At 35.5% G+C, this 15,900-nt stretch overlaps 1 protein-coding gene across 2 annotated transcripts in view; it reads left to right on the top strand.

Moving 5' to 3' along the window:
• Positions 1 to 15,081, top strand: part of STRN3 (striatin 3) — a 103,873-nt gene extending 88,792 nt beyond the window's left edge. For both annotated transcript variants that reach the window (XM_032404894.1, XM_032404893.1), the window contains 5 exons: positions 2,882 to 3,049; positions 4,325 to 4,465; positions 7,424 to 7,531; positions 13,439 to 13,525; positions 13,611 to 15,081. In XM_032404894.1, the coding sequence (XP_032260785.1) occupies positions 2,882 to 3,049; positions 4,325 to 4,465; positions 7,424 to 7,531; positions 13,439 to 13,525; positions 13,611 to 13,780 (674 nt within the window). In that variant the 3' untranslated portion in view covers positions 13,781 to 15,081. The remainder of the gene's footprint in view (positions 1 to 2,881; positions 3,050 to 4,324; positions 4,466 to 7,423; positions 7,532 to 13,438; positions 13,526 to 13,610) is intronic.
• Positions 15,082 to 15,900: the final 819 nt, after the last annotated feature.

Below are 15,900 nucleotides of genomic sequence, written 5' to 3'. Positions count from 1 at the left end.
TACTTGGGTGGCTCAGTCAGTTGAGCATCCGACTGTTGGTTTTGGCTCAGGTCAGGGTCGTGGGATTGAGCCCTATGACAGGCTCCGCACTTGGTGCAAAGTCTGCTTGAGATTCTTTCTAAATAATAAAATCTTTTTTTTTTTTTTTTTTTTTTTTTTTTTAAGGAAACTTTCAGGAAAGAGTTTTAAGCCAGGAAGTGACCAATAAAGGTAGGGTTTAAAAAGGTGACTCTGGCTATTGTAAGGAGACTAGATTAGGGGTGGGAGAAGTGGAGAAAAGAATACTAACGTAATGTTGTAAAGTTGTAATGTAGTGGTCCAGTAGACTAAGTGAGAGATGACGTTTCCATGGTCATAATGATGGTAAAGCAGTTAGTAGCAGAGCAGTTAGAAATGGATTTATGATACACTGGGGAAGTGGGGTAGAATAGGAAGAATCTACTAATAAATTGGATTGAATGGATAAAGTAATGGATAAGTGATTCTTGATTTTGTTACTTTTTTTTTTTTTTAAAGATTTTATTTATTTATTTGACAGAGACACAGCGAGAGAGGGAACACAAGCAAAAGGGGTGGGAGAGGGAGAAGCAGGCTTCCTGCCAAGCAGGGAGCCCAATGCGGGGCTTGATCCCAGGACCCTGGGATTATGACCTGAGCCGAAGGCAGACGCTTAACGACTGAGCCACCCAGGTGCCCCTTGATTTTGTTACTTTCTAAAACCGTTTTATTGAGATATAATTCACATGATAAAATTCACCCTTTTTATGTATACAGTTTTTACTGTTTATATCATATGTATACAGTTTTTACTATAGTCACAGGGTTGTGCATCCATTACCACTACCTAATTCAGAACATTTTTATCACCACTCTTGTATTTTTTGACATGAACAATTGAGTATATAATGGTAAATATTGAAATGGGGGAAGAACAGGTGTGAGAGGATTAAAGATGGTGAGTTCAGTTTTTAGGCATATTAAGAGATGGCAGTATCAAGTAGTTAATATCAAGATATGAGAATGGATTGTATAACATAGAGAAGAGTGTGTTGTATAGGGCATGAAGTGAGGACAAAGTCCTGAGCAACTTTGATATTGGGAGGGTGACTAGAGCAGGAGAGCCAACAAAGGAAACTGAGGAGTGGCCTGTGAGGAAGGAGGAAGTGCAGGAAAATGTGGGATCATGGAAGCATACCAAAAGAAAAACCCTTTTGAGAAGAAGGAAGCAGTCTGTACTTTCATATGTTGTTGAGAGGTCTAATAATATGAAGATAGAAAGGTTCCTTTTTTTATGTGACAAATCTGTCACCCAGGTTTTAGCTAGAGGTTGGATGCTGGGACTAAGACCAGAGGGTGAAGGGACCTGTGGGCAACTTTTTAAGGTACACTCTGGATAAAAAGCAAAGTGATGAGAATAACCAAGAAAAAATGTTCGAAGAAAGAAAAATTTTATTAAACTTGATAAAAAAGAGTTCATCATCGGTGATTTTCGCAAGGGTTATTTTGGTGTAGTGATGGTATCGAAACCATATTACATTGATTTAGAGAGTGAATGAGAGGGAAAAAAGCATTTTGTTCAATATGCTCTTCTGCTGTCTGTTGGAAGGGTATTGTAAGGTTAATGAAGGTTTTTGTTTAGGTCAGGAGATTCTGGAGCATATTTGTTTGCTGTGGTAATGATCCTAAGGAGAAGGAGAATTATTGTGTAGTCGGGAAACTGGAAACATGAAAGCAAGTTAGTGAGTTGAATGGAATCCAGAGTTTACCTGGTAGAATTATTAGCCTTTGAGAAGAAGGTGGACAGTTCCTTACTCCTATCTGGAAGCAAGTTACACTAGTAGATTGGGTGGAGGAAAGATGGGGAAGGGGTTCTTATTTCAGTGCTGCATTTTCTCAGTGAAGTCGATAATCAGAGATAATCATTCATGAGGAAGGGAGGTTGGGAACTGAAAATTCTGGAGGTGGTAAGAAATAGCTGTGGAAGGTGGGAATTTGCTAGAGAAACAGGATTATAGGCCAGATGGTACTCAGTGTTATTATTAGCCACCATATCCATCAAATGATAAATGAGTAAGTAAAATCCATACAATGGGTATTATATGACAATAAAAAGAAATGAAGTACTGAGGCATCCTACAACATGGACAAACCTTGGAAACATTATGCTAAGTGCAAGAAGCCAGTCACAAAGGACCATTTGTATGAAATGTCCCGAATAGTCAAACTTAAAAAAACAAAGTAGATTAGTGGTTATGTAGGGCTGCAGGAAAGCAGGAAGGAAGAAGTGGGGGTTGGGAATGGCTAATGAGTGATCAGAGTGTCCTAAAATTGACGTGCTGATGATTGTATAACTCTGTGAACATAATAAAAACCATTGTATCTTACACTTTTATTTTTTTTTAAAGATTTTGTTTATTTATTAGAGCATGAATGGGGGCAGGGAGGGGCCAAGGGAGAAGGACAAGCAGACTCCCTGCTGAGTGCAGAGCCTGACATAGTGCTCCATCCCAGGACCCTGAGATCATGACCTGAGCCAAAGCCAGACACTTGACCAGCTGAGCCACCCAGGCGCCCCCTTGAATTGTATACTTTAAATTCGTGAATTATATGGTATGGGAATTCTATCTCACTAAAGCTGTTTTTTAAAACAGTGTATGTTCTTCATAGAAAATTCTAAGAATACAGGAAAGTATTTTGGGGGAGATGAAAAATAACCCATAATTCTACAACTTAGAGATGGCCAGTGTGTAAACTTTGGTTATCTTCTTATGGCCATTATGTGTAGTCTTTATACTTAATTATATGGTAAGTTATAATTATCCGAAACATTTCTTTCCAACTTCTTTTAGCTAATTTTTGTTTGTTTGTTGTTTTTTCCCAGAGCCAAATGTTCTAGCTGGCACTTTAGTTGCACATACAGATGCTGTCTGGGGTCTTGCTTATAGTGGCATAAAGAATCAATTACTGTCTTGTTCAGCAGATGGCACTGTTAGGTTATGGAATCCACCAGAAAAACTGCCATGTATTTGCACTTACAATGCAGACAAGGGTAAGTAAATGTTGCCCTCTAAAAAAAGCTGATTTTCTTAAAATTTGGAAGATAGAAATGACAAAGCAAATGATTGATTACTATTCCTGTGCTACTCTAAGAGATATATTGAAAGAATTTTATAAAGCATGTGATAATCTTTTTACTCTTAGTCATTTCTTATAAACAAGAAAGGAGTTTTGCAAGTATATCCTATAGCTCGGTGCTTTTTGACCTTTTCCAGGACATGTCCTATTTAAAAAATAAAACTGTGTAGTAGTGAAGTAGACAAATGAGGCTGCTTGTAGAAGCAACATGAGGCCCTCCACCTGCTGGAGGTGGCTGCCCACAAAGACTGAAGGGATCACAGTCTTAAGCATACCTGATATGTATGAGCACACTAGTTGAGAAGTCTAGACAGAATCACTGAATTAGCACCCTTGGGGCGGTGGGGAGTACAAACTGAATTACATGTAGAATTTCAAATCTTTTCCCATCATAGAAAGCTGTAAGCAGTTTGCTTTGTGATACCATTTGTTTATATACATGTTTGTGTACTGGTATTAGTCATGTTTTCCAAGACATTTTTCAGTTATTTTAAAAATCAGACCTTTTATTTTTATTAAAAACTATGTTTTCTCTTAAAGCATTTTAGAGAAATAGTATATGCTTATTTTTGTAGGGTTACTCTTAGATACCTTAGTGATTCTACTAATTTTTCAATTAGCCAAACTTTTGAGGTAAAAATTTATTTAGATATTTGTTGCTTACTTCATCTGGGTAATTTATTGCTTGACACTCTGGATTGCACCTAGTTGTGCATTGATCTGGCCAGTTGAATGTTACAAAGACAGAAATTGCTGCCCAGGACATGGTAGGATAGTACTGCGTTGGTGGATTCCAGACTCCAAGCTTTATTTTCATAGATCCAAAATTTCAACTTGTGTGAGCTACTTGATAAGGCTTATAGGTCTCAAACAGGTGCAATCTCCCAAGATAGTGATGTGAGAATGCTAATTTATCATTTTACAGTAAAAAATAACTTCTGTACATACCTCCTCATAATTTTTGAGCCCCTCTAATTATATTTTTCTTATACTGTTAAATAGAATGTTAAAATAACTAAAAATAATTGAGGGAACGTTACCTATTATATTTCACTGTCCGAACATAATTGTTCTTTTTCATTATTAACATTATTTCAAGAATACTTGAGTTCCTTTTTCTTACTAGAAAATCTAATTTTAGGGATTTCTAAATTGTTTTTACATTGTATCTCTTTGGGCTCCTTTTCAGAGCATGGAATACCTACATCTGTTGACTTTATAGGCTGTGATCCAGCTCATATGGTGACCTCTTTCAACACTGGTAGTACAGTAATTTATGATTTAGAAACATCACAATCATTGGTAATGCTTTCATCACAGATAGATTCTGGTAAGTTTTCATAGGTTTCTTTGAAACCTTTAAAAGGATTATTACACAATAGAGGGTAATCTTTTAAGTTTTACATTTTGACTGAATTTATGATGAAAAAGTTTCAGTGCATTATAGGTGTACTTATTTACAGTGCTTTTGCAGTTTTCTCAAATTATGCTTAAAAGCTTGGAGGATTTGGGGGGGTGGGAACAGAGAGAGTAAGAGCAATGTAAATGTGAAAGCAGGGGAAATAATTTTAAAGTTTTAATGGAAATACATATGCAAGTAGAGAAAATAATATAAGCCGGAGGAAAGCATCATCCATCTCTTACAATTATGTGTGAATGGCCAATGTTTTTAGTGTAGAATGTGCTATGTGTTTTACAGTTTATTTAAATAGGGTTCCAAATAAGGCCTATGCATTGTAATTGGTTGATATGTCCCTCAGGTTTCTTCTTACCTGTAGGTTACCCCTCCATCTCTTCTATTTCCCTTGCATTTTTTTATTGAAGAAATTGAATTGTTTATCCTGTAGCTTCCACAGTGTGGATTTTGCTGGTAGCATCCTTGTGGTATCATTTAATGTGCTTTCTCTTTTCATTTTATTTCCTATAAATAGATTATAGATCTAGAGGCTTATTCAAATTTAGGTTTCATATTTTTATTTGTCTTCATTATGAAGTTTTTAAATGTTTTTGGCAAAACTACTTTATAGTAATTTGTGAGCTCCTATCAGAAGTAAATATTGTCTGGTTATCTTTACGTTTTCAGTCTTGATCATTGTCTAGGTCCATTAATTCATTAATTCTGTTGAAAAATGATTTTCTAATTCTTTCATTCCTTTTCCACTTTAGCTAGAATATTTCTATAAAAAGGAACACCCCGCATCAATAATTTGGTTACCCTGGAGTTAGTGATTACAAGTGAAGGGAAAGATCAATTATTGATCCCTCCCCCACTTTATCAGTTTTCAAAATAATGAGGTTGTTTCCTAGCATTACCCAGAGGTGACCATTGAGTCTTTTGGGTATTGTTTGTTTTTATTACCATTATAATCTCTAATCTCGGATATAAATGTATCTGATGTGTTTCAGTCTCTTGCAGGTATTACCTTTATCAGTCTTCAGGTTGTTTCATCTTTGGCCAGTGGGAGCTTATTCAGGTTGGCTCTTGAGTCCTTTTGACATGACTCTGGTAGTCATTGATAGCTTTCTTACTTTCTGATATGGCAAGATGTTTTGGGTTCATCTTGTTCATTTTGTGCCCCAGACTGAAATCATGCATTTCTCTAAGGAGCCATGGTTTCTTTTAGTGGAAAATGACATTTAGAGATTACAGTATAGGTGCAAGGCTTTTGGGTTGGTCCTGATGACTTTTATGGCTCTTGAGTTGCTTGTTGGTTTAGGCTTCTTCAGTGGACAGAGCTAGAAATGCATTTTTAAAAAAGAAAAACACTGATAAATTCATACAAATACTTCCCGTTCAAATTCAGATTTATCTGTTTGCTTTTTACCTCATCTTAATCATGTCGAAACTCTTGGTTGTCAGCAAAATCCTCTTCATCATCTCCCATTTGATTTATTCCACAGTACAGATATAGTCATCTCAGAATAATAAAACCAACACCACCACCAGTAGTTTGATTAATGATAATGGTTTCATATTCATGGTGTATTCCACTCGGGACGGGACATCTAATTATTCTGCTTTAAAGTCACTTGAAATGGTTCATTTCTTTGTGTTTATACCCCAAATGGATATACAGTTACAGTCATTTGTTTAATTTTACCTTTTTTTTTTTTTTTTTTGGTGAGTGCCTTTAAAAAATCATTTTATAACTATTTAAACCATTTAAATGGTTTCATGGTCAAATCTCAAACCAAATTATACTCAAAGGTTTCTTTCCCAGCATTTTTTCAACTCTACTCCCTTTCTCCCTCTAACACAGGTAATGTGTCTAAGTTAAGAGTTCTTTTATAGGGGCGCCTGGGTGGCTCAGTCGTTAAGCCTCTGCCTTCAGCTCAGGTCATGATCCCAGGGTCCTGGGATCGAGCCCCGTGTGGGGTTCCCTGCTCCGCGGGGATCCTGCTTCTCCCTCTCCCACTCCCCCTGCTTGTGTTCCCTCTCTTGCTGTGTCTCTCTCTGTCAAATAAATAAATAAAATCTTAAAAAAAAAAAAGTTCTTTTATATATGTGGAATGACTGATGTAGTTAAAATCTAATAAATGTTGATGATATTTTCCCATTAGTTTTGATCCCTCTCTGTTCTTCCTCATCTCTAATAAGAAATTAAGAACTTGGTAGCAAAGAAAGTTCTCATCCCTAAGAACATTAATTCCTGTTTGTGTTTTTTTGTGAGTTGGGTAGGATAAGGGTTGTTCCTTGCAAACATCTAATTTTCACTTGCAGATTTGTTCATTAAATGTTTATAATTCATTTATGGACTGTTTATTTAAAGTAATAATTACTGTGGGTCTTTAAGATTCTAAACCACCTATACTGACAGTCTGCATTAAAATATTCCTAATTTTTCCTAAATTTGAGCTTAATACTATCCATATTATAGGACATGATAGCTTACACTTCTATTTTTTAAGAAACTATCTCTCTCTAGAGCTCTAGTTTTAGTTTTCAGATTTTTATTTTATACAAATGGTTTAATTTTTTAAATGATTCTTACTTTTTGGTAAGCCTAAAAAGGCTGTCATCTAGGGGCACCTGGATGGCTCAGTCTGTTAAGTGTCTGCCTTCAGCTCAGGTCATGATCCCAGCGTTCTGGGATCGAGCCCCATGTCAGGCTCCCTGCTCAATGGGGAGTCTGCTTCTCACCCTTCCTCTCCCTCTGCCCCTCTTGCCCTGCTCGTGTTTTCTCTCTCTCTCTCAAATAAATAAAATCTTAAAAAAAAAAAAAAAGCCATCATCCAAATTTTAACGGAAAGTTTGAACTTTAGTGCATTATCTTCCTTTATTTTTCAGGTTTACAATCCAATAATCACATTAACAGAGTAGTAAGTCATCCCACACTTCCTGTTACAATAACTGCTCATGAAGATAGACACATCAAATTTTTTGATAATAAAACGGGTAAGTAGGTTATTGTATTTTCTTTTTAGTCTTAATACTGTAAATTTGAGATGATCAAAAATGCTATTCTTTTTATGTAAGACATACTGAGTTTTTGCCTAAAAATTTGCCAAGTTAAACTATTTCAACTCAGATTTTCACTTCATGTAGTACACTTAACATGTTAAGTTCTGTCCTTAAGTGTATGTAATACCTTGCCTATCAATTATGTTTTCTCCGTGTCATGTTAAATATAAACCCATCCATTTGAAATTTTTTCTTTCATATTCTGTTGTTGAAAGGTCTCTTTCTGGGGTTTGGTATTTCAGATATGCTCTTAGAATTATTCCTCAGGAGATGAAATGATGAAATAGTGGAAATTGTTAATTGTTATTTTCCCTCTATTTCTTGTGAGGAAACTTAACAGTTATATAGAAGTGAAATTAAATTTTAATTTGGCCATTGGGTTGTTTCTTTAATGACCTCTGTTTCATCTGTCATTAGAATACCACATGAAATACTGTTTGTGCTCAGTTAGGCTTCTTTGAGAAGCTAAAACAGGGGTTTTGAAGGATCTCCAAGTAAGAAACTTAAAAGTTAATTGCAGCATTATTGCAGAGCCACAGATTATCAAGCAAGACAGCAAATCGGAACTACAGATTTCTCTTTAAAATCTCACTGATTCATTCATTCATTGAAGTAGGCTCCACACCAAAAATGGGCTTTAAACTTATGACCCTAAGATCAAGAGTCAGATGCTCTATTGACTGAGCCAGCCAGGTGCCCCTCTACAAATTTCTCTTTGAAGGTTATATATAATTATTAATCTTATAATTAATGGTTATGATTATAACCATTAATTGGACATGGTTATAATTATTAATCTTTAGAGTCTTAAATAAATCCCTGTGTTCAGATAACACTAATGGACAGATTCCTTTTAACTCAGTAGAACAAGTTGAGAAGAGAATGAGTATTTATAGTCTATATTGCATAGGAAAGAAGATTCATATTCATATGAAAGTTCTCACTTTAGCACCTCCTCAGAACAAGTCTTCAAACATTTTTATGAAGCCTCAGTCTCTTCTTCTGCTGCGAGCACAGAGATAATTTCCTTTACTGTGTTTCTGAAAAGATTTTTTAAAATTAACTATTGAAGATTTATATTTAGGTTTCTAAGAGGAGGGTCAGGAATTTCAGTAGTTGTATTAACAGCAAAGTGTGAGTCTCTAGAGCTGTTTTATTGGCAGAAATCAAGAAAATGGTAATAAAATTTTATTTAATAACAAATAAGGAACCTATAGTCTTTCAGATTGTTTGCAAATTCTACCAATTCATTCTTTCTGTTAATTAGTCTAGTTATCTTATCTGTAATGTAAAGACAAAGCAATAGGCTCTTAACAATGGAAAAATTCTTTCTAAATCCTGTCTCACTTCACACAAGGTACATACGCATAACAACATAGTGTTAAATTAAACTGTAAATTGTGTTCGGATATACTGTTTCCAAAGAAATTTTTCCCTGAAAATTGGTAATTCATTTAAATGTGATAAACTGGAGTATTTTCATAGCTGGTCTGGTGTTGACAGCTAAGTTTTTAATAGAGTATTCTTCTCTCCAATGACTAGCGTATTTATTGAATTTTTTATCTGAAACATAGAAATTGATACTATGGATGAACTCAATGAATTCTTAGATTTTTAACAAAAAAAGTATATTTAGCTTTTGTATTCTGCACGGCACTGGCTGCTATCATGTATAAGATGTGGTTTCTGCTCTCTGGGAGCTTATTGTTGTTTGGGGAAAATAGGACATGTGTCTCTGTGTGCATGCGCACACAGTGCACTCATATTTGCAATAAGATGAGCCATGCTAGATAAAGGAGTCTTCATAGTGAAGGTTTGATCTTTGCCTTGAAGAAATGGGTAAGTTTTGTTGTTTTTTTGTTCTGTTTTGTTTTTAAGTGAAGAAGGTAGTAGGAAATTCCAGATAAGGGCCTATTTTGAGCAGAGGCAGAATGGTGGCTGGAACAAAAGTTTCTTATAGGTAAAGCTAAAGAGGTAAGTTTGGAAAAGGGAAACAGAAACTGTTGAGGAGAACTTTTCAGCGCCAGGCTAAGAATAATGGATTTTTGTTTATGCTATGCACTGTGAAAATCACTTAAGATATTTGAGCAGGGGTTTGTAAAATTGGTTTAGAAAGATTATTTAAATTGCATTATCTGGTAGATCTTTAAAGAATTTATAATTTCAATTTCTACTGTTTGTTCTAGAGAGATATTAAGGGCTCATGATTTTTTAAAATTTTGGTAGAGGTACAAATTTGAGTTGCATATTAGTGTGCCTGAGAAACTTAGCTAGTGATGGTGAGTTTGGGAGAAGGTGTACAAGTGAGGGAGGGATATGGAGGAGTTGGAGACAGAAGATCATGATTTCGTTGTGGACTCATTTAGCAAAGTTTATTGAGGGTCTTGCCATATCCTTGGGGTAGTTTTCAATGCTTTGTGAACAAAACAAAATGTCTGGTCCTCTTAGAATTTATATTCTAGTGGTATCTTACTGCAAGTGAGATATCGTTCTATTTGATTTACATATATTAACATGTTTGTTCTAATAACCATAAGACACATAAAGTATTATTATTATTCCCATTTTACAGTTGAAATAGAAGGCTTAAAAGAAGTTACATAATTTGTGGGGCGCCTGGGTGGCTGTCATTAAGCATCTGCCTTCGGCTTAGGTCATGATCCCAGGGTCCTGGGATCGAGCCCCACATTGGGCTCCCTGCTCTGTGGGAAGCCTGCTTCTCCCTCTCCTACTCCCCCTGCTTGTGTTCCCTCTCTCGCTGTGCCTCTCTCTGTCAAATCAATCAATCAATCAATCTTAAAAAAAAAAGTTACATAATTTGTTGATTGTTAAACAGCGGAGAGAAATTACAGGGTTGATGGATTCACACGCTGCATGCAGTTTGCGTCCAGAGTCTACATCTTTTTTTTTTTAAATATCTCTTTTGGGCGCCTGGGTGGCTTAGTCGTTAAGCGTCTGCCTTCAGCTCAGGTCATGATCCCAGGGTCCTGGGATCGAGCCCCACGTTGAGCTCCCTGCTCCGTGGGAAGCCTGCTTCTCCCTCTATCAGTCCCTCTGCTGTGTTCCCTCTCTCGCTATGTCTCTCTCTGTCAAATAAATAAATTAAATCTTTAAAAAAAAATAGCTCTTTTGTCCCCATTTCATAGAGGCTCACAATATTGATGACCCAAGTCAAAGGGCTTAAGGTGCCAGAGAGGGGAGAACGGGTGACTACATGTATCCTCTATTTTCCTCCGTTATAGGAGGAGAGAATTAACTTTGGCCAGTGAAGAGAGGCAGTAGCAGAGATGTAGGGCAAAAGTGAAATTGGTTAAATGTGAGAAGCTGCAAGTATATGTTCGTAAAGACAAAGTGCTAATTCTCGGGAGGTGTCAGAAGTTTTGTGACTTTTGTGGTCACCAGCATCCAACTTAGTTCAGCTTTCTGCCTCCTTATTTGCGTCCAGTCTGAAGAAGTCACTTAAATTTCGAAGTGGCCTTCTGACTGTATGGAGAGGAAGGGTTGATTGTAAGTTGGCTTTAGCATATCATAGGGTTAATTTAGTGGACAGGTAGGAGAACTGGAGACAAACTGGGAAACTATAGTACCCTTGAAGAAGTGAGTAGATCTGCTGTTTGGATGAAAGAATTCTTTGGTTTAAGACATGTTACATTTAGGAGATGCAGGATCGTTTTCAGGAGAGAAGTTGGAACTAGATTTGTGAATAGAGTTCTCATCATAGATTTGACATTTTAAGGGAAGCTAATGATGCTTGGTATTTAACTTCTAATGATTTGAGATTATTGTCCTGGAGGTTAACCATTTCATACTTGGTTTTTTTTTTATAGGAATGTTGCAAGGAATGGATTCTAGATCTGATGAGTTATGTTAGACTAAGCAATTAAAGATAGTATGTTGAATGATTCTTCTGTTCCTCAGAATAGCAGAGAAGAATCTCTAAAATTATTGTTAGTATTAGTGAGAGATAGATGTGGTTTGAAATGATGAGAGACTAATTTTGTACTTAACTGATGATGTTAGTATTGCCAGAAAATGATAGGACCTTTTATGTTTTTCAGAGTAACTTTTTGCACCTTTGATTATGTTGTGGTTTTATATTCAGGCCAGGAGCTGTAGCAGACAAGAAAAGTAGATCTATTTCATGTCCCGTTGTGGAATGTCATCAGGGGACCAAAAACATGGCAAATGATTGTAACTAGAATTCTGGAGAAGGCCTCTCATTAGGAGCAACTCAGGCATTTGAGTAATAAAGACTCATTGCTGAATGAAAGGGTAGGAAGTTTTAGAAATATCAGTATTTGCTATTTTATTCCCTTCTTGGATGAATCAATTTATGATACTGCTTTCCATCCATCAGAGGCATATATTGCCAGTGCAGAGGCTAATCCCCTTGTCCCAAGGTATTTATGCAACACAACTTTGTACTTATAGCTTGTTTTTTAATTTTAACTTGCTACTGAATCCCATTTTCTTGCCAAATCTTGAGTGAAGATATTCATTAAATCCAATTTTCCAGAATACTTTTTTGCTACTATCTGGGGAAATCCAGAATAATTTCTCTAATATACTCTCACTCCTCTCCCCTTTCTTGTTTCTAATGTATAAAATGATTGACATTTCAAAGGATAAATGAATTTGATAATAGTAGAGTCTTTAGTTAGGAATATATCCTCTAGTGATTTATCAGTAACCCTGTATATGAAATAATCTTTACATCTCTTAACAAGAGAGATTTTTTCTGTTTCTAGTTTAATTTCACTTTATATGATCTTAAAGCCTTTGACGCAACCATACAGTCATTATGTTTTCCACTGCCTACCAGGTACTGTCAGATTCATGTCACACAGATGTCTTTTTTTGGGAGTAACTGGGAAAGTTCTGCATTAGAATGCAAATTCTCTTAAAAAAATTATTACAGGCATACCTCTGTGGGTTCAGTTTCACACCACTGCAGTAAAGCTGATTTGCCATTAAAGTGTGTCAAATGAATTTTGGTTTCCCAGTGTATATAAAAGTCGTGTTTATACCATACTGTTTTCTACTAAGTGTGTAATAGCATTATGTCTAAAAAAAACCCCAACGTATGTACCTTAATTGAAGAATATTTATTGCAAAAAAAAAAAATGCTAACCATTGCTGAGCTTTCACCGAGTTGGAAGCACTCATCATAGATCACCATAACAAATATAATAATAATGAAAAGGTTTGCATTATTGCAAGAATTACCAAAATGTGATGGAGACACAAAGTGAGCAAATGCTATTGGAAAATGGTGCCAATAGATTTGTTCAATACAGGGTTGCCATAGATCTTCAGTTTGTAAAACAACAACAACAACGACAACAACAAAAAACTGTAGTATCTTTGAAGCACAATAAAAGAAGGTATGCCTGTATACTGGGTGAACATTGAAAACTTTAAGTGACAGAAGGCAGACACAAAAAGCCACATGTTACTGTATGATTTCAACTGTATGAAGCATCCAGAATAGGCCAACTCATAGTGAGAGAAAGCAGATTAGTGGTAACCAGGGACTTGGGGGAGGGGAGAAATAGGGAGTGACTGCTTAATGGGTACGGGTTTCCTTTTGCAGTGATGAAAATGTTCTGAACTGGATAATGGTGATGGTTGCATATCATTGCGAATGTTCTAAAAGCCACTGAATGATACCTTCCCAAATGGTTAAGATGGTAAATTTTATGTTACGTGTATTTTACCACAATAAAAAATATATTGCTATAATGATTGTCTATTTTATGTTGATGTTATATTATGGTTTCTGATCTCGCAAGTTAGTAACTATTTGTGAAAATTTTATCTTCTGTGTTATGTTTTATTTAGGTAAAATGATCCATTCTATGGTAGCTCATTTGGATGCTGTTACAAGTCTAGCAGTAGATCCTAATGGAATCTATCTGATGTCTGGAAGTAAGTCTGAACTTAACTATACTGCCACAAATTTTATAAAGGAATTGTTACTCAGTAATGTACTTTATTTGTTCTTTTATTACAGGCCATGACTGTTCTATTAGATTGTGGAATTTGGACAGCAAGACATGTGTGCAAGAAATAACAGCACATAGGAAGAAATTAGATGAATCGATTTATGATGTTGCTTTCCATCCATCAAAAGCATATATTGCCAGTGCAGGGGCTGATGCCCTTGCCAAAGTATTTGTGTGAATCAACAAAAACTCACATCTTAACAACAGATTTGCTTGGACAGAAAGAGGGTCTGCATCACTGCCATCAGAAAGGTTACTGATATGACACTACATGTGATCTGCCTGGTGAAGGCTATTCGAGGCAGGCATAAATTGATGGAAATCACATCTTAATGTCAGGCTCATTAATTTAATTGTAATTACTGTATCTCATGGGACAAATAAAAAGGACTCCATTATTTGTGGCCTGTACTGGATATGAACTGAGCGTATGTCTGTTTTTTAGGTATCTTTAAGCCAATGTGGAGTCTGATCTTACAAAAGACTTTTATTTTGGACTCTGTGTGCTGCCTTAGGGTTAGGAATGTGGTGCTCTTGTTGGGGGGGAAGTGAGCTCCAAGAGTAGCTTTTTTTCATCTCTTAGTGATTTTCTGTTTATCAGTTGAATGCCACAGATTCCCTTTTAAACTTATTTTGCTTTAAAAAAAAAAAAAAAGAAAATTTAACTTAAAATATTTTAGCATTAGTTGCACAAAATGTTTGGATAAAATTCTAGTTTTTATAAGTCTTTTTATATATTTAGCCTGTCACAACAGTGCTCAAGATTGTATTGAAGTTTTTCTGCATTATACAACCCTAAAACACAGAGATCTCACTGACCCGCTGCCGTGTAACCACACTTTTTCCTTCTTTTGCCTAATACAGCTCAGCTAAGTCCTTCCATAAAGATGCTAAATCACCTTCATCATCACATAATTGTCTTCATATAAACCAAGGACTATTAAGTGTATTAAAATGAAACAATGGGGTTTAATACTCCAAATGAACTCTTTAAAAAGAAAAAAAACGAACTAATCTTGGCATCCTATCACTATGTGATATTTTGTACATCTTACTGTATTTACAAGTTTATTTATCAAGGATTATCCATCTTGCTAATAGCCTATTATTTATTTCACTTTTTGTTGGTCTTTATATCCTTTTATTAATGTGCTAAAGGAACCTGTATATCTATTTTGGAACTCTTTGAATGGTCTAAAATAGACTAAAAATGGAATATTTTATAGTTTAAGTTACAAACCAAGGTGATTTCCCCCAGATGCATATCTTGGTTTACCATGATTCCAAACAAAAACTATGTTGTTTAAAAATATTTGGAGTAAAATTTTATTTGCATTACAAATAGGACACAAAAATAGTTGAATCAGGATACAGAAATCTGCTGTGTTTGGACTAGTTATCCCTGTTTTATTTTTTCAGATGTGCTTAATTTTATGGTGTAACTAAAGATTTTGTTTGTGTAATGCATGATTAAGACAATAAAGTATTTTTTCTAGTCTTCCAAAAACTTTTCTGATCAGTTTGCGAGTTTTGATGAGTTTTGTAAGGTTTTTGTTTTACAAACTATGAATCAGCAAATTTTTAAGATTGTACCACATAGCAAACGTACAGCTATTGAAAAATAATGTATATAAAATGCATATAATAAATATTAAATTGTGTACCTGTATGTTACTGTTGGCTACATTATTTTGTGTTGATTATTTAATAAAGTGCAATACTTTACTCTCCATCATTAAACCAGGAAATGGAGATGATTTCTCAGTGAGTCCTTCATTTCTATGCTGTTCTGTTAAACTTTGTATTGCTTATTGAGACTCTAATAAGATTAGAACAGTTAACACTATTAAGAATGACTTTCTATGTATTTCACCCCATTTGGGAATCTTAAAAAATCTTCTATTAAAATAAGTTAGATAATTCACAATAACCAAAAAAAAAAAAAAGAAAAAGCAGAGATCCAGGTTTTTATTTATTTATTTGAGAAAGAATGAGAGAGAGCGAGCATGAGAGGGGAGAGGTCAGAGGGAGAAGCAGACTCCCCGCTGAGCAGGAAGCCATCCCAGGGACTCCATCCCAGGACTCCAGGATCATGACCTGAGCGGAAGGCAGTTGCTTAACCAACTGAACCACCCAGGCGCCCCAGAGGTCCAGTTTTAAATCATTTCCTTAAACGTTCTATTTATGAAATCTGGGTTTCAGTTAATAGTGTTGTCATTCTTATCTAGCCATACCTGTTTCCACAAAAAAGCAAAGCAGAGAATAAACTGCATTACTCATTAATTAAAAGTCCTTATA

This window comes from Phoca vitulina, unplaced genomic scaffold, assembly GCF_004348235.1.
Source record: "Phoca vitulina isolate PV1807 unplaced genomic scaffold, GSC_HSeal_1.0 scaffold7, whole genome shotgun sequence".
NCBI classification, from domain to species: Eukaryota; Metazoa; Chordata; class Mammalia; order Carnivora; family Phocidae; genus Phoca; species Phoca vitulina.
Note: the sequence above shows the minus strand (reverse complement) of the source record. Positions and strands in the feature narration are given on the sequence as shown.